At 47.7% G+C, this 18,677-nt stretch overlaps 1 protein-coding gene across 3 annotated transcripts in view; it reads right to left on the reverse strand.

Annotated features, from left to right (window-relative positions):
• Positions 1–1,852: 1,852 nt before the first annotated feature.
• Positions 1,853–18,677, reverse strand: part of DZIP1L (DAZ interacting zinc finger protein 1 like) — a 39,956-nt gene continuing 23,131 nt past the window's right edge. For 2 of the 3 annotated variants that reach the window (XM_043492574.1, XM_043492573.1), the window contains exons 10-16: positions 18,352–18,402; positions 15,003–15,136; positions 12,610–12,802; positions 11,455–11,665; positions 8,405–8,604; positions 4,503–4,642; positions 1,853–2,165 (exon numbers count right to left, since the gene is read on the reverse strand). In XM_043492574.1, the coding sequence (XP_043348509.1) occupies positions 1,986–2,165; positions 4,503–4,642; positions 8,405–8,604; positions 11,455–11,665; positions 12,610–12,802; positions 15,003–15,136; positions 18,352–18,402 (1,109 nt within the window). In that variant the 3' untranslated portion in view covers positions 1,853–1,985. The remainder of the gene's footprint in view (positions 2,166–4,502; positions 4,643–8,404; positions 8,605–11,454; positions 11,666–12,609; positions 12,803–15,002; positions 15,137–18,351; positions 18,403–18,677) is intronic. The other variant, XM_043492575.1, reaches the window with a different exon arrangement.

Raw genomic sequence — 18,677 nt, forward strand, 5'->3', positions numbered from 1 at the left:
GCAGATATACCTTACATTCACAGTGTTATTGGTCGTAACGGCTATGGGCTGTGTCCCTCTGGTGCAGCTGGGGAGATTGTGAGGCACTGTAGAGTTCATTGCTGAACCTTGTGGATTCTCAGTACACAGAGCCCAGGATGTGGTTTCGTACGCTCTTAAGTGCATGATACTGTGGGGCTGATCCTCTGCACTGCATCTTGTATAACAATTTATGCACATGCAAGGGGAGGATGTAAGTGGCTACCGTTCTGACCAGGTAATATTTTACGCTCCTTGGCATAAGCAACGGCATAAGGTGCAAGCTCACGGAGAGCCAGGCTCTGTATATTTACGTGACAGTGCTCTGCTGCTTTCTGTAATGTGCTTTAGACAAGTGCACCTGCTTGATCAGATCTATTCCTACAACCTGCTCCTGAGTTTCCAGCAGCTCCCTTAGTCAGTACTAAGTATAGCAGCCCTGCCCATTTCTGGGGCTATGGTGCCATCGAGTGGATGATTCTGTACATGTGTGTTCTCAGAGAGAACTTTCCAAGCATTCCCAATCGTGTTAAATGTTTTCTCTATCACCCTCTCTCTGCACTGCTTTGCCAGCTGTAGGACGCAGCTCATCGGAGCTGGCATACTCTGTCATAGGGAGTAGCTGCAGCCAGGCCCATGCTGAGGGGCCTGTCCGTGCAGCGCAGAGGGGGTTAACAGAGTCCTGTTTCTTATATCTTATCTTTTGCTCCCCGGCTATAAAATCAGGGCCGGATTCCCGCTCCTAGGGGAACACCCCCAGTATGAGGTGGGGAAGAGGGATGGAAACCCACTGAGGCTCTCCTTGTGGACAGTGTTCCAGTGGAGAGAGGAGGTTTGCCCCCTGAAGAACAGGCTATGGGGCCAGCCCAACCATCCCCCAGTGTGGGAGGACTAGCCATCCATCTGAGAACCTTTGCCCCGGGCAGGCTGCCCCAATCCCCCCTCCCCTGCCTGCTCCCTGGCAAAGTGCCTCCTATGGAACTGAGCTGACGGGGCCTCACAGCCAGCAGCTGTCACTAGGATCCCTCCTAAAGGGGGCTCCCCAGTGCAGACAGTGGGGAGGCGTTAAAATAACCTAGCTGTGGCCTGTGTTATCTTTTCATGGCTGTGCAGGACTGTGAGGGTCCAAAATACATCCCCATCCCTCCAAGAGCCCTGCCCTATCTCCTCCCCCAAGGCAGACCAAGGATCACCCGCCATGAGCCTGGAGGAATGGGGGGATGATGCCACCAAGGCAGCTGACTCCCTAGCCGCATGGAAGGGATTGATCTGCATGAGGAGAGTCTGCACTGTGCATGGAGCTCTGGGGTACAATCGGACTTCTTTAGGGCCTGATCCTGTGAATCTATGCACAGTGAGCTGTCTGCTGGGGATCTCTCTGGGCAGGAGGAGTGAGGGGTTCCTTCCTCTGCTCGGCCAAGGAGGGGATGAGAAGCTTGGGGGATGTACCTGCAGCCTTGAAGCTCCAGTGGCCTCCATACTATGAGTGACCCCACTACAGAGTGTCCAAAGGATGGCAACCATGCCCTTGTCCTGCCCCCACAGAGCCCTGTGTATCCCCTGAATGCTGACACAGTGTCTTCCCTCTACATGCTCAGTCCCACTACTTTCTTCACACTGGTGGCTGGGCAGCAGAATGTGCCCCTCCACATGCAGGGGTGTTGAATGATATGTTTTTCCAACCAGCCCAGGAGACACTGACCCTCACGCACTGTGGAGAGGGCACTTGGGCAGCCATTGCAAAAATGCGTCATGGCTAGCTAGCACTTGAGGCCATGGGACAGGGATTCCCATTCTGATCGCTCTAAACTGGTAGGTTGTTTTTAAATTGGAGCCCAGTGCCTGATCTTCCTATGAGTAGCAGAATTCCAAAGCCTTGTGGCCACATGGCAGAAACTTCCAGCTTTGGGACTGGGCCCTGAAATCCAAGCACTTGTAGGGTACGGCGAAGGGAGCTGTCAAGCAAGTCACCAGCCTCCAGCCTTCATGCTGTTGGAACTCCAGACGCTGGTGCCCTGCGACCCTGCCGAGTCCCTGCTGTGCCTCACAGCTGGTTGCAGCTGCTGCTTCGTCTGGCTCTTGGCATCCAGGAGCTGGGTAATCTCTTCAAGGGAGGAAGTCTCCAAGTCGCTGTTTTCATCCACAAACTGCTTGGGGAATGGGAGGAGACAGAATGAGCAAACATGGCGAGCATTAGCTGATGCTGTCTTTGCTGATAATGGCTCTGGCTGATTGCAAGGGGCTGGCATGGGATTAGTGTAGTGCTTGCCCTCTGCACCCATGGGAGCATTTCCACGTGGCAAACCTTCATTATCAGCCAAATCCAAATTTACATTTATCAAATGCTTCCTTCAGTTACTGGTTTTCTGTTGCAGCTCCCCAGCACTTCCCAGTGCAAGGCAGGGCCCAGCAGCAGAACTACTTATATGCTCAGATGTGTATTATGGAGCACGAACTACAAGGACTCCCTAGGAAACTCAAATGGGCCTAACCAGGCTGTTGGGATCATGTAGTCTGACCTCTTGCATAACACAGGCCAGAGGTTCAGCCTGGGATTCCTGCACCAAGCCCACATCTTGTGGGCTGAGCTACAGTATATATTTTAGAATGAGACATCCAGTCCTGATTTAACGAAGCTGGGAGAGGAATTTGGCAGAGCTGCTTGAAGTGTGTCAAGTTACAGAATTTCCATGACATTTCAAAAACTGAAAAAAATATACATGGGGGAACAATGCTGAGATAGTTGCAGAAAGTCTTCCCCTGAGTCTATTCCTAAACAATCCCTCGTGATCTATTGCCAGTGGGCACTGACATTCACTTTTGGCTCGGCATCTGTTTCAATAAAACCAATGACATTTCATTCATTGAACAGGTCTGATACTTTATGTAAATTACAGCTACAACCCAGGCTTTCCAGGGATCTAAGGACCCAATCCTGCAACTTGATTTGCCAGGATAGTTCTTTGTACCCACAAGTCTCTTATAGCAGGATCAGGTTACTTTACACCCAAATACACCTTTGTATTTTCTTGGACGAGATTTGGCCTTACTTTGAGTGTCATTCATTTACTCCACCTTCAAGGAGTGTTTTCAGGTTCCTACTGTGATTTCAGCAAGGAATCCCCTGTGTTAGTGGCTTGGCTGGGATTATTTCTGATTTATCCTACAACACCACATTGTGCCCAAGTTGCATGAGAAGCGCAAGATTTAATGTGAGGATGTAATTTGATGCTTGCTAGACTCTTTCCCATGTTCATGGATTGCAAATCATTTTATAAATCGCACTGTTGGCTTTCTGCTTTGCCAGATGAAGGCAGAAAATCTCTTTCACATTGTTGTGAAGAAACTTTTTGGTATGCTCAGTGGGACTGTTCAGGGAAAGTAATTTTAAAAAGCAATAGGACTTCAGTGCTGCAGCCATTTATGAGAAAGAGTTAATGTAATTAAAATTGAGGTTACATATGTCGCATTTTTTCATCATATCACCCCAATTAGTTCTGGACATGATCCAAAGACTTCTGTTTAATTTCATTCCCAGGCATTTCATGTCTGTCTTTAACCATGTGAATTTCCATTTTCCAAAGATTGTTAATAGGCAAATATTCGGAAGGGGCTACAAAATAACTGGATGATAGGGCAGATCCTCCACAGCTGTAAATCACCATCGCTCCTCCCAGCAGAGACTGTCTATGTGACCAGGCTGCTGGTCTGATTTACATCAGCTGAAAATCAGTCCCATTGGGCTGAACGCTGAGATGATGTCCGCACAGCCACATCTAGATCTCAAAGGCTGGTTCTGGTAATGCTGCCGGACCTGCAGCTTCATGGGCTCTGAACCCTTGGGGCAGATGGAAATGCTGCTGTGATACCCACTGCTGTCGCTCCAGCGCAAAGTTCTGTACAGGACGAGCTGGCTTGGGGCATCTGGGCTTCTCTTTCCTCTAGCTGGGACATATTGCATGTTCTCCCCTCCTCCATGCAGTTGCCCTAGCTCCCTCTACAAAGACCCACCTGGTCTGTGATAGGGAACCTATTCTCACCCCTCACGCTCCACGGTACTCTTGATCCTGACCCAGTTTATATGGCAGAACTGTTCTATGGGGAGGTGTGGGAGGAAGGGGAGAAAAAATCACACACTGAATCTTTGGCTTTGCAGCTGGGGGACCCAAATGAACAGTTGAAACAGGGACACCAGATTTACCTGAACCAACCATGGGGCTCTCTAGACATCACTGAACTATTGTCAGCCCAGATCATAAACACACATTCCTCCTCCAAAGTGCGAATGCTCTAAAACTCCTTCCCCTACCCAAATGGCTTGTTATTTTTTGAGTCTCTGGCTGTACAGTGGTCTCGACTGGGAAATGGTTTGAGACGATGCTGGTTTCCACACTAAATCATTGCATTCCTGAATACCAGACACTTCCCATTCTCTGCATGGCTTGCCCAGCTTTCTCCAAAAGTCTGCCTGTTGCACAAGGTACCTGGAGTTTCTTGTCTGAGTGACTTGCTTTCAGAGAGTCAGAGGGCATGGCGGGGAGGAGTTTTCTCCCACCAGCAGGCTTCCTTGCTGGTATGCTCGGTGTGCGCTCCAGATTTTTAGCCATTGCAGATACCAGCGTCCCTGCACAGAGCACAGCTTGTTAGAATTGGAATCCAGGGCCCTGCAATCACATGGTCAATATCGCTGCACAATTGAATTGCTCATCAGGACTCAGAGTGGATGGGAAAGGATTTCCTTCCAGACCCCTTTTCCAGTTTTAAAGGGAACATGTTGCTGGTGAAAGGTGTCAGTGATGGAGTTGAGAAGCCAACTATAGTTCAGAGAATCATAGAATATCAGGGTTGGAAGGGACCTCAGGAGGTCATCTAGTCCACCCCCCTGCTCAAAGCAGGGCCAATCCCCAGCTAAATCATCCCAGCCAGGACTTTGTCAAGCCTGACCTTAAAGACCTCAAAGGAAGGAGATTCCACCACCTCCCTAGGTAACACATTCCAGTGCTTCACCACCCTCCTAGTGAAAAAGTTTTTCCTAATATCCAACTTAAACCTCCACCACTGCAACTTGAGACCATTACTCCTTCTTCTGTCATCTGCTACCATTGAGAACAGTCTAGATCCATCCTCTTTGGAACCTCCTTTCAGGTAGTTGAAAACAGCTATCAAATCCCCCCTCATTCTTCTCTTCTGCAGACTAAACAATCCCAGTTCCCGCAGCCTCTCCTCATAAGTCATGTGTTCCAGTCCCCTAATCATTTTTGTTGCCCTCCGCTGGACGCTTTCAAATTTTTTCACATCCTTCTTGTGTTGTGGTGCTCAAAACTGGACATAGTACTCCAGATGAGGCCTCACCAATGTCGAATAGAGGGGAACGATCACGTCCCTCAATCTGCTGGCAATGCCCCTACTTATACAGCCCCAAATGCCATTGGCCTTCTTGGCAACAAGAGCATACCCTTGACTCATATCCAGCTTCTCGTCCACTGTAACCCCTAGGTCCTTTTCTGGAGAACTGCTGCCGAGCCATTCGGTCCCTATTCGGTAGCGGTACATGGGATTCTTCTGTCCTAAGTGCAGGACTCTGCACTTGTCCTTGTTGAACCTCATCAGATTTCTTTTGACCCAGTCCTCTAATTTGTCTAGGTCCCTCTGTATCCTACCCCTACCCTCCAGCGTATCTACCTCTCCTCCCAGTTTAGTGTCATATGCAAACTTGCTGAGGGTGCAATCCACACAACCCTCCAGATCATTAATGAAGATATTGAACAACACCAACCCCAGGACTGACCCTTGGGGCACTCTGCTTAATACCAGCTGCCAACTAGACATGGAGCCATAGTACACGGGACTGGAAGGGACCTCCTGGGTCACTGAGTCCAGTCCCACGCTATCTCAGGCAACCCGATCATATCGCTTGCAATCTTACCAAGCTTCGTCTTCAAACAAACAATTTGGTTGTTTGCCCCCAGTGCTCCTATAAGGAGGCTGTTCCAAAACCTCACTCCTCTGATGGTTAGAAACAGTCCTAACTTCCAGCCTCAATTCATCCATAGGACAAATACAATCAACTGCAGGCTACCACAGCAGTGTGCCTCAATCCTGAATTACTAAGGCTCCTGCTAAGTGTTGGAGCTTCTAGCTCCATGTCTAGTCAGTCCTTCCAAAAAGAGCTGATGTGGACTCTGGTTGTGGTGACAATTTTTGTGATGCAAATGGCTGCCAGCTAGGCAGTGGATAGAAGGCACCTGCTCATTTCGTAGACAGGGCTGACTAGCAGCCAGGGAAGAATGACTTTTGTCCACTCCCAGCCTGGTTCAGCTCTGAATTGCTGGCCTGCAAAAGAAAAGCTTTGTGGCTCATGGCCAATCACTGAGATTACCCAGTTATTGGAGATGTCCATGCAAAGTACTGACATCATGGAAGGTGGAGCCACTGGGTCATTTCCATAGATGCCAAGGCCAGTAGGAACCATTAGGACCATCCAGTCTGATCTCCTATGTAGCACAGGCCAGAGAACTCCCCCAAAGTAATTCCTAGAGCAAAACTTTTTAGAAACACAGCCCATCTGGATTTAAAAATTGTCAGCAATGGAGAATCCACCACAAACCTTGGTAAGCTGCTCCAATGGTTTAGGGCCTGTTTAGTGCCCTCCAGCTAACTGATTGCCAGTTAACGCAATATAGTTAGCATGTGTGTAAGAAATAGTCTTAATATGCCCCAAATGTCTGTTCCAGGATAAAAGCGCCTGTAGTTGACCATGGAGCTGGGCATAGGGTGAACCACAAAGGCAATAGTTTTCACTGCCAAAAACCATTGGTTTTACTGCGGGATAATTAACACACATTAACTATCCTGCTGGAAAGCCCTATTGGGGACAAGGCTCTGAAGTTTTACTGCGAGGAAGGTCGGTGAGATCAACGCTATACCTCTGCCCATGGTTCACCAGTGTACAAGGTTTATATCCTTCAACAAACGCTTGGGGAGCATTCACACTAGCCTTTACAAAAGTGCTAGCTAAAAAACCTTTGGTGTACACAAGTTCTTTGCCAATAATGTGCATCAGGAATGTCATTTAAAGGGACAACTTCAACATGTGGGACTAAACATGTGGTACCCATGTAACATGCTTGACAAATGTCTGTCTCTGCGGTGGCTGCTCCACAGATGAAAGATGCCTACTGCTGCTCTCAGGCAATGGACATCATTTAGCTCTAGCAGGAGAAGCTGGCATGTTGGAGCATGGGGAATAAATCCCCCAGTCCTGGATTTATTCCCCACTGGGGATTCAGCCAGGGAACTGTGGTATCTACTATAGCACCTAAGGCTTCTATAGTCGAAGGGAGTTACTTGAAATAAGTGATTCTCTCTGGTGTGTATTTGACAGCCCTTTGTATATAGTTTGTTTCATTGTCTCGCTGTATAGTCAGTTTCTACATTGTTAGAAACGCCCCCCCCCACCCCAAATCTCAGTAGGGCAGCAGAAAAACCCTGATATTTGTTCTACAAAAGCATTTTTTAAAAAGACAGCACACACACTTTCAGGGTGAGCTAGCAGAAACTAGCATTTTAGTCCATTTAAAAATGCCAAGCTGAGAGGTCCCTTTGAACAACATTATTTCTTACATCTAAAGAAGATATTGAGAAATCCCCTGGATTAATGGCAAGGTCTATTCTAAAGGGATAGAGAAGGAACCATGCATCCCACTCTCTGGGGGTTAAGAGGGGAGTGACAGTGCATTTTGAAAGCACATCAGTGTTAATCCCCTCACAAAGGCCCTGATCCAGGAAGGTACATGGTACACGTGTATCTTTATGCGGGTGAATAGTCCCATGGACTTCAGTGGGACTGCTCATGTGGATTGGGGCCAAAGTGACTTAGTAATGACTCCGCAGGAAAATAGAAGCTGGTTTTGTTTCTCATGGGGAGGACTACCCCAGAGCAGGGTGAAGGCTATCTATCTGTGAACACCCTTTAGCTGAACCAGCAGCGTGCCACTGCAACTGACTTCTAAGAGTGCAGTTGCATCAGAACCAAGTCTTGCTCCTGACACCCATTATCTTGGCACCTCTGAGTCTTGTGTTAGGAAAAACAGGGTGAGAAATGTCCTTTTCCGGGGCCTTGGCACTAGTGCATTTAGGATTCTATTCCTGGAGAATGACCACCCCATTCTCTTCACAATCAGTTTCCCCAGGCTGAGAACAGGGGCCGAATAGACACTAACATACAATTACCCTCTTTTGTTGGCTTAAGCTGTCAAATGTAGAAACAGCTGTGCATGCAAATCTCCCCTTTCCTTCAGTATCAGGGCAAGAACTATGATAGAGATTTCTGATTTTAGCACGTTAACTATATTCTGATAGATGAAAATTATTATTTATGATTCACCTGTTGGAGTGGTTCCCATGGCTGGGCTGGCTTTTCCCTCTGAGGAATCGATGTCAGAGCAGTCTGATGTGGTTTCGTCATTCTGGGTCAGCCTCAAAGGGGTTTGTGCTTGCTGCAGGGTGATGGGATGTTTGAATTTCACTGGAGTGAGGCTGGCGCGGTCCCCCCCAGAGTCCTCCTCGGAACTGAAAGGTGGGGTGCTGAAAGTAAAATGATGGAAGAAGGAAAGGTCAGACATGGAGGAAGTGGAGGGCTCTGAGCAGTTGGGGCAGGGATATCTGGGACAATCTGTGATGAGGAGACCAAGACCGTAGTCATTAAATACAGATTGGCAGTGCTTTCAGCGGTTGGCTAGAAGGTTGTGTGTTCAAGTCCCCTGGTGGGACAAGAGCATATGTACAACCAGCACTGAAACTCTGAACAGCAAGGTAGAGTACAGGAGCAAATATTAGGCCTGTTTTCCTTCACCCCCATCCCACTGGAACTTGCAGCAGCTGCTCCATGCACCTCAGCCCTAGCTTAGCACCACACCACTTTCAGGGGCAGGCTATCTCAGCTTCGGTACCTAGCTTGTTCCCAACCAGCAGGGGGAGCAGGAATTTCTGACAGCCAGTTCATCCTCTTCAGTCCAAAATGCTGCCACAAAAACTAAAGTATCTTGTCCAATTCTTGGTCTACTTCCAGCCCATCTTCAAAACCCTCAGATGGCTTCCTCTTCCTCCCTGGGGCAAATGTGAGCTCCTCATTCTCACTCTTAAAACCTACACAACCCAGTTACTCCATACCTTTCCTCTGTCATCTCTTATCCCCTCCCTGTTGCCCTCTTCATTCTGCCTAAGCGGCATGGCCTCTCCATTCTTGTCCTTCTAATCTCTTTTATTACTAGAGCTACTTGGACATTTTTCATCAAAACATTTTTGATGAAAAATGTCACTTTTTGTCAAAATGGAAATGTTCTGAAAAAGTGTTGGAATTTCTTGTAAAGGGGAAACCCCCCCAAACAAAGCACTTTGATGATGTCAAAATGTCCTGGTTTGATATTCTTGGAATGGAATGTTTAGACTTTTCAGTTGAAAACAAAATTAATTGGGATATTTTTGTCATATAATATTTGAAAAAGTTAAAGGTCAAATTGGAACCAATGTTTAAATTTGATCAATGTTTCTATGGACCCTCCAGAACATCTTTTGAATTTAGTTTTGTGGGAAATTTTGTTCCATTTCAGAATGGAGAGGCATGTTAAAATCATGGAATATCCTGCAAAAGAGAAAATGGGGTTACTACCCAGCTCTTCTTACTCCTTACTTCTCTCACTGGCTCCACATGGTCTATAAAACCCTCGTCATCCCCTCAATGAGATGTCAGAAAATTGAGGAGGAAAACAGCATAAAGAAAAATGATGGCATTACCAAGTATAAGACTCACTATTTTGAGCCCAACACCATTGTGTGTATTATGAAAAAAAAATGCTTGGTCTAATTCTATCAACGGTACATTAAAAGAGCAGTAATGTCACGGATTCATAGATTCCAAGCCCAGAAGGGCTCATTCTGATCATCTTGTCTGGCCTCCTCTATAACACAGGCCAGAGACCCTCATCCAGCGATTCCTTCAGTGGAGGGAATTATTCTTCTCTGTTACGTAAGTCACAAAGGTACTGGCACTGCTCCAATGGCATCTGGGGCAGAATAATGAGCCACCCCTCTGGGCTGGCAAGCAGAAACCAAGCAGTGGCCACCAGGAAGAATAATATTGCTTTTTGGAGGAAATGAGATGACCCCCTGGAATTTCTTTAGGGTATGTCTATATTTAGGCTAAGAAGGATTAGATTTTTGCTTGTAAATGTCAGAAAACATTGATTTCCATAGGTGATGGAACGAGTGGTGCTAGGGGTATGGCAGCACCCCATGATTTGAAGTGGTTTTCAAACACAGGGTTTACAGTTTTGTTCAATGGCTTTCAGCATGCTCACTATAAAAATTGTTCCAGTGCCTATGTCGATTTCACCACACACACACAAATCAATATAAAATATTTCCGTTGACAATCATCAAAATTTGTATATAGGCAAAGTAAGAAAAATGATGCTTGATAACTTCTCAGAGTCTGATTTGAGGATATTTATTTTGTCTGTTTTGACAGGTAGTGTTGACATTTTGTGTTTTAAGGATTATAAAGCTTTAACTTTTTGAATCTCAACATCTACTCTCATTAAATTTTCACAGTTGTGAGAAGTTATGGGGGAGGCCAGACAATTATTTAAATCAATAAAAATAAAAATAAAAGTTTATTTTTAAGCAATGGCATTATCTGTTGAAATTATAAAACAATAAAAATGGAATTCTGCAAAGTCTATCTGTATTGGAGCTGGAGGTGTCATTTCCAGCTCAGGTGGACATAGCCACGCGAGCTCTGGTTGAGCTAGCACGCTAAAAGTAGCTACTATTTTTAAAAAAATAACTGCAGCTGCATGGGCGGCGGGATGAACTAGCCACCCCGAGTCTTATCCCATCCAAGATCCTAGGCATGTACTTGGGGCGGCTAGCCCATCATGCCAAGCCTACCCTGCTATTTTTAGCATGCTAGCTCAATCATGGCTGTCATATTACAACACGTGGAAGCTCCTTCCCTGGAGGCTTTCAAAAAGAAGCTAGATAGTCTTGGATGGTTTAGACACAACAAATCCTGCACCTTACCAGGGGGTTAGCCTAGATGACCCTTGCAGACCCTTCTCACCCCATGGTTCTATGAATCAGAGTTAGTGCTGGTGTATCTACTCAAGGTGGAAATTCCCTAGGGTAAACATACCCTCCATGGGGCCTGCAGCTCAGACATTTCAGGTGCACCCCACGCAAAGCTTCCCGCCACAACAAATGATCTGCGTTTGCGCTTCACCTAGCACTGTGGGGCCCTGGGGCTACTGCAGTCCACATTGTAATAGAATAGCGATGACCAAGCTCGGTACGAGGCTGCTCACCCCAGTAAGCATGCTAGTGAAAGGCATGAGTGCAATGTCTGTGGTGAGGATGGGAGGTGTGGATGGGCCTCACCTCAGCTGCTGGATGGCAGCATGTCGTGGGCTGCTGGCTTTGCTTTGTGGCATTACTCTGGGCACCTCTATTGGGCTATGGGAATAGCTGGCTTTGCTCCGAGGAGCTGGTTTGGGCGTCTCCTCCGCATAGGGCTGTAATTCAACTTGCAGTGCTCTAGGCTTGGCAGATGCGACCCGGCGAGGCGACAGAGGGCTCTTCTGGATTTTAGCTGGAAAGGTACAAGGGACACTGAGAGCAAAGGCTAAATGGACCTTTGGTCTGACCCAGTATGGCTGTTCTTTAACACCTACAAGCTGCTTGGCCCAAGCAGGTTTTTGCCCAGCAGCCAGGATTAATGCTTGTAAATTGATGCTGTTAAACTGGATTGGCTTAAGAAAAGAAAAAAAACATACAAAATGAGTGGCTGATGAGAACTCCCATGCTTTACCATCTAACATTCTCAAAATGTCACACAGCCAATGTAGCCAGTGTTAGGTGACTTCCTTCCCTTCCCACACACACACATCCACTTCACATTGGGAGGAGAGGTCGACATAAGTGACTCTGATCCTTGACCAATGCAGTAACTCAGCTGGTGTAACAGAGAGCTGTTTTTAGGTTGCTCTAAACTATTCTGAAGGATGTTTTGGTCCCTAGCTGGTCCAAAAATAGAGAAGAAGAAAGGTGGGTTAGAATCACCTTCCTTCCCTCACCCCACCCACTCTCTCCACCTGCACTGTCCTTCTGGTATTTCCTGTTTGGCATTCCACTAATGGGTGCTGATACTGTGCTTTGTGGCTCGCTGTAACCCCCATTTGATGCTGATAAACTGGATCTCTGCATGTTCTACCAACAGGCAGAAGGAAGAGAGTTTGCGGACCAGGTTCTTCTTGCAGCTCTTTTCCGTTTGAGCTCTTCCCCCTTCACTCCCCAGAGCTGAGAAATGTGTGTTTTATTTTTATATAAAAAAATATTTTGCAAGGTCACTCAAGGCAAGCAGTGCACACTGCAACTGCACATGGTTATTTGACATTGAATACAATATCTATCTTGCCCAGTTTTCCTTGGGGATGCACAATGGGTCACAGAAATGTCTCATGACAATAACACTATGTTAGGATTGAACTCTTGTCTGCAGCACAGGTTTCCAAAGACAGAATTGCAGCCTTTTACCTGAGACTACCGAAAGTTGCTGTGGCAAAATGCCATCATCCTTCTGGCGCTGCTTGACTTTCCAGGTGACCTCTCGGACTAGCTTGTCCCTCAAGCTGAGGAGATTTGGAAATTTCTTGGCCTTCTGCTGCTGCTGAGTCATTACAAGGGAGCTCAGATTTTTATAGGTCTGAGCTGGAATCCCCTTCGCAGCCTAAAGCAGAGAGAATTGTGAGTAACATTAAAACCACCCCAACATAATTCTGACGCTGCCTCAGATGGTGAAACAAGCTTTCTCCCCTAAGGTCTCCATCACCTCTGAAAGAGAACCCGGCCTTCTGCAAACTATGGATCTCATCTAACTTTCCATCAGATTCACCTGGCTTTGGATCCGGCCTTATGTCCACAATGGTCATCAGCATAAGATGGAGAGATTCCTACCCCATCAGGTGACCCAGTATCAGACTCCATCCATCCTTGTGCTGGGGGTTGACATACATGTAATAAGAGTCTCAGCCCAGAGGAGTGTACGCTCCATTGAGGTGTGCTGCAGCAGGATACCTACCAGTGGTGCGGACAAGTGAGCACTCTCAACCCTCCACTCCTGTCAGCATCACGTAAGCCAGTCCCCAGACACACAGGAGATTTTCAATGATTTTCCTCACTTAGCCCTGTCTACACTAGAGACTGGTGACATTCAACCCCCATCTCTCCGGTAACACACCACACACGCACAAAAGTGCAACTGGTAGCACACAGGGGCACACATCAGGACTGTACCTGCTCTGAGTAAGGCTAACTATTGGGTACATCTGCACTGCAAATGAAGGGGTGATTGTAGCAGGGGTAGATATACCTGTGCTAGCTTTAATCTAGCTAGCACGGGTAGCAATAGCAGTGAGAACATGGTGACATGGATCTTGGCGTAGGCTTACAATGTAAATACATACCCAGAGTCCCTGCCAGGCTAGTCCCCACTACCAGTGTTACCCATGCCACCTTCATCTGCAGTGTAGTCATACCCACTATGCCATTCACCAAAATGTTGCTCTACACCAGTGATTCTCAAACTTTTGTACTGGTGACCCCTTTCATATAGCAAGTCTGTGAGTGCGACCCCCCCCTTATAAATTAAAAACACTTAACATCATTATAAATGCTGGAGGCAAAGCGGGCTTGGGGTGGAGGCTGACAGCTTGTGACCCCCCATGTAATAACCTTGCAACCCCCGAGGGGTTCTGACCTCCCATTTGAGAATCCCTGCTCTAAACCTATGAAGTGCCAGCGTACACAGCGAGCATTGCTCTAGCACAGAGGTGGGCAAACTTTTTGGCCCGAGGGCCACATCGGGGTTGCAAAACTGTATGGAGGGCCAGGTAGGGAAGGCTGTGCCTCCCCAAACAGCCTGGCCCCTGCCCCCTATCCACCCCTCCCACTTCCTTCCCCCTGACTGCACCCCTCAGAATCTCTGACCCATCCAACCCCTCCCTGCTCCTTGTCCCCCTAACTGCCCCCCGGGACCCCTCCCCATCCACCCCACCCCCCTGCTCCCTGTCTCATGACTGCTCCAAATCCTATCCACACCCCCTGACATGCCCCCTTCTCCCTGCCCCCTTACCATGCCGCTCAGAGCAGCAGGAGCTTGCAGCCCCGCTGCCTGGCCGGAGCCAGCCACGCTGCTGTGCTGCCCAGCAGGAGCGGTGGCCCAGAACGCAGGCAGCGCAGCGAGCTGAGCCTGCGGGGGAGGGGGGACATCAGGGGAGGGGCCAGGGGCTAGCCTCCCCGCCAGGAGCTCAAGGGCCGGGCAGGATGGTCCCATGGGCCAGATGTGGCCCGCGGGCCGTAGTTTGCCCACCTCTGCTCTAGCAGCTGCAATGGTGTGGTTAGTCCTCCCAGTGCAATCCCACACATCTCTGAAGGGGTAGGAACAATCTCAGAGAACTGGCTCTGTCACCTGCCGGGTCACTCACATGCTGACTGCAAGCAAGCCCTAGAGGACCTGAGGTTGACTGGGGGTGCTCCCATCTCTGCCATGCCCCACTTCAATGCAGGTCTCAGTTGCTTTTAGCTCTGCCTGCTCTTCCTGAGAAGGGTGCACCCTCCCTCTCTGGAGCATGAAGGAAGGACACAGAAACTGGATGATAAGCACTGGGCAAGGGTGTCTACGCAGCACCTGTTACAATGGGATCCTGATCTCAGTTAGGGCCTCTATGTAGCACAGTAACTTCAATGAAATTTGAGGTGCTATTTATATCCATGCAATGCTCCCTCACAAATATTAACGTACCTCGGCTAGCTAATTAACATTTGAAATGCTGGAAGGAGTGAAAGGGACAAGGAGGGAAGGGGTTGCACTGCAAATAGAGAGACGTCTCTCTCCCCACTTTTTTGGTTTCCCCTCTCCTGATACTCACCTTCTTCACGCCCATACTCTCTAGCTTCTCCTCCAACGTCTCCTCCAGAATGGGGCGGAACTGCTTCAGCAGATTGGGATTCCTCCGCAGGGCTTCCAGGAGCCTCTGCTTCCTGTCCAGGGTATCCTCCAAGTCTGCAGCAAAACCCAAAATCACAAGGGTGAGTTTGGATGGACCGAACTCTCAATATCAAAGTCAGAGCCAGAGACTTAGGGACCAGAGGCCTGGTCCATCTTGGGGACCCTCCTCCCTAGCAGAAGATGGATTGGTAGCTCCCTGTTCCCCAGCTGTGGCATGTTTTCAAGTTTTTCTTCACAACCACAAGGGCAAGACATATATAAACAAAAGCTGAGATTCTAACATCATGAAAGGATCCTGGGAGCTGGGTCATAGGCATGTGCCTATTGCACCTCTGCCTTAATCTGTCCTGCCATAGCTTTCTCAATAAGGAAAGTGAAGGCCCCTTACTGAATGAGGGAGGCAAGTAGTGACAGAGGATGTAGAAAAAGCTAATGTACTCAGTGCTTTTTTTGGCTCTGTCTTCACGAACAAGGTCAGCTCCCAGTCTACTTCACTGGGCAGCACAGTATGGGGAGGAGGTGACCAGCCCTCTGTGGAGAAAGAAGTGGTTCGGGACTATTTAGAAAAACTGGATGAGCACAAGTCCATGGGGCCAGATGCGCTGCATCCGAGAGTGCTAAAGGAGTTGGCAGATGTGATTGCAGAGCCATTGGCCATTATCTTTGAAAACTCATGGCAATTGGGGGAAGTCCTGGACAACAGGAAAAAGGCTAATGTAGTACCCATCTTTAAAAAAGGGAAGGAGGAGGATCCAGGGAACTACAGGCCAGTCAGCCTCACCTCAGTCCCTGGAAAAATCATGGAGCAGGTCCTCAAGGAATCAATTCTGAAGCACTTAGAGGAGAGGAAAGTGATCAGGAACAGTCAGCATGGCTTCACCAAGGGCAAGTCATGCCTGACTAATCTAATTGCCTTCTATGATGAGATAACTGGTTCTGTGGATGAGGGGAAAGCAGTGGACATGTTGTTCCTTGACTTTAGCAAAGCTTTTGACACGGTCTCCCACAGTATTCTTGCCAGCAAATTAAAGAAGTATGGGCTGGATGAATGGACTATAAGGTGGATAGAAAGCTGGCTAGAATGTCTGGCTCAATGGATAGTGATCATGTCTCCATGTCTAGTTGGCAGCCGGTATCAAGCAGAGTGCCCCAAGGTTCGGTCCTGGGGCTGGTTTTGTTCGTTATCTTCATTAATGATCTGGAGGATGGTGTGGATTGCACCCTCAGCAAGTTTGCAGACGACACTAAACTGGGAGGAGAGGTAGATACACTGGAGGGTAGGGATAGGAAAAAGAGGGCCCTAGACAAATTAGAGGACTGGGCCAAAAGAAATCTGATGAGGTTCAACAAGGACAAGTGCAGAGTCCTGCACTTAGGACAGAAGAATCCCATGTACCGCTACAGACTAGGGACCAAATGGCTCGGCAGCAGTTCTGCAGAAAAAGACCTAGGGGTTACAGTGGACGAGACACTGGATATGAGTCAAGGGTATGCCCTTGTTGCCAAGAAGGCCAATGGCATTTTGGGATGTATAAGTAGGGGCATTGCCAGCAGATCGAGGAATGTGATCGTTCCCCTCTATTCGACATTGGTGAGGCCTCATCTGGAGTAGTGTGTCCAGTTTTGGGCCCCACACTACAAGAAGGATGTGAAAAAATTGGAAAACGTCCAGCGGAGGGCAACAAAAATGATTAGGGGACTGGAACACATGACTTATGAGGAGAGGCTGAGGGAACTGGGATTCTTTAGTCTGCGGAAGAGAAGAATGTGGGGGGATTTGATAGCTGCTTTCAACTACCTGAAAGGGGGTTCCAAAGAAGATGGATCCAGACTGTTCTCAGTGGTAGCAGATGACAGAAAAAGGAGTAATGGTCTCATATTGCAGTGTGGGAGGTTTAGGTTGGATATTAGGAAAAACTTTTTCACTAGGAGGGTGGTGAAGCACTGGAATGCATTACCTAGGGAGGTGGTGGAATCTCCTTCCTTTGAGGTTTTTAAAGTCAGGCCTGACAAAGCCCTGGCTGGGATGATTTAGTTGGGGACTGGTCCTGCTTTGAGCAGGGGGTTGGACTAGATGACCTCCTGAGGTCCCTTCCAACCCTGATATTCTATGATTCTATAATCTGACCCATCCCAGACCACATCCCTGACTCTGCTGTTGGAAAGCAGATTACACCAATTTAATGAGTAAGGTGGGGCCCATCCCAGGTTTCACTGGGAGAATCAGGTGCTCAGTTGTGCGGTTATTATGTTGCCACACATTCACACTACGCTTCTCAGGCTGGTTGCAAATTTTCCATCTAAATGGATTTTGATGGAAAATTGGATTTTCATCTAAACACAATTTTTCATGAAGTGTCTACTTTCTCTGAAATTATTTGATTTTTTTTGTCAAAAACCAAATCCCCCAAAACTGAAATGCTTTGCTGAAAACTCATCAGACTACATCTCCCATGATGCACCATGGTCTCCTCTTGCGATTTCCTGATGTTCCACCTCCCCTCTCCAAGAGAAGATTCCATGGTGCATCCTGGGAGATGTAGTCCAACTCAGAAGAATGGGCTATGGAGAAGAACAGGAGCATGAGGCACCCAAACTACAACTCCCACGAGGCACCACAGCAGTATTTCCAAATTGAAATACTTTGGTTTTCAGCTGACTTTTTGTTTGGTATTTTTTTTTCAATTTTTCAGCAAATTTTTTTTTGTGGGAATAAATTAAATGAATATGTGGGGTGATTATTTTCTTTTATTTTTGTCAAAAACTTCTTCCCATTTTTGACCAGCTCACAGTACATGGCTCTATAAGGCTGGGTTGGTAAGTGATTCTTGGCTTTCCCTTCCACTTAAACTCTCCCCAGAGCTCAGGGATTGCTCCTGCAGACAGCACTACTCTTCCGAGGGAGGGGTAGAGTGCTGACATCAGGGTGGCGTTGCCCTCAGGGTGCTGTTAGGTTGTATGCTGTTGAGAGCTGAGGTACAGTCAGGTTCTTTCTTACAAGGAGACAGTGTGGGCCTGAGTGCAAGAAGGGCATCCTTGTTGAAAACATCTAATCACAAGGAGCATGAGAAGGCTGCTTGCTGTGATGCTGTTGCAATCAAGTGACCATGCTCTGCTCAACCTTAGGGAGAAAACATCGGGGACAGAGTACCTCACCCAAAGCCTGTTTTGTCCCAAAATTCCTCCTTTTTGCACACCCTGATCAATGTCTAAAGTCCAACACCTGCATGACACCAGGAGAGAAGGACTTTCATTTATATGATAGATACCTTCTTCAGAAGACTCCTCTAGATCTGGTACCCTGGGTGTTTCCTGGGTCACTGCAGAGAAGAGAAATCCTTGATGACTCAGAGACTTACGCACGATTGGTTACATATCCCGCTGGAAGGGACCTTCTCCCCAGAAAAGGAAGACTCACTTCTCTGATGAACGCTATGAAAACAGTGGTCTTCAAAGCTAGCAACTCAACAGACTAGTGCTCCACACAGACTCTTAGGACCTTGTAGGATATGAGGAGGCGAGAAGGTCTGCCCCATTCCTTTGAGTGTAACTTTGTATTTGTAACAAGTGGGTGCAGAGTCTGGTTGGGGGAAGA

This window comes from Dermochelys coriacea, chromosome 9, assembly GCF_009764565.3.
Source record: "Dermochelys coriacea isolate rDerCor1 chromosome 9, rDerCor1.pri.v4, whole genome shotgun sequence".
Classification (NCBI taxonomy): Eukaryota; Metazoa; Chordata; order Testudines; family Dermochelyidae; genus Dermochelys; species Dermochelys coriacea.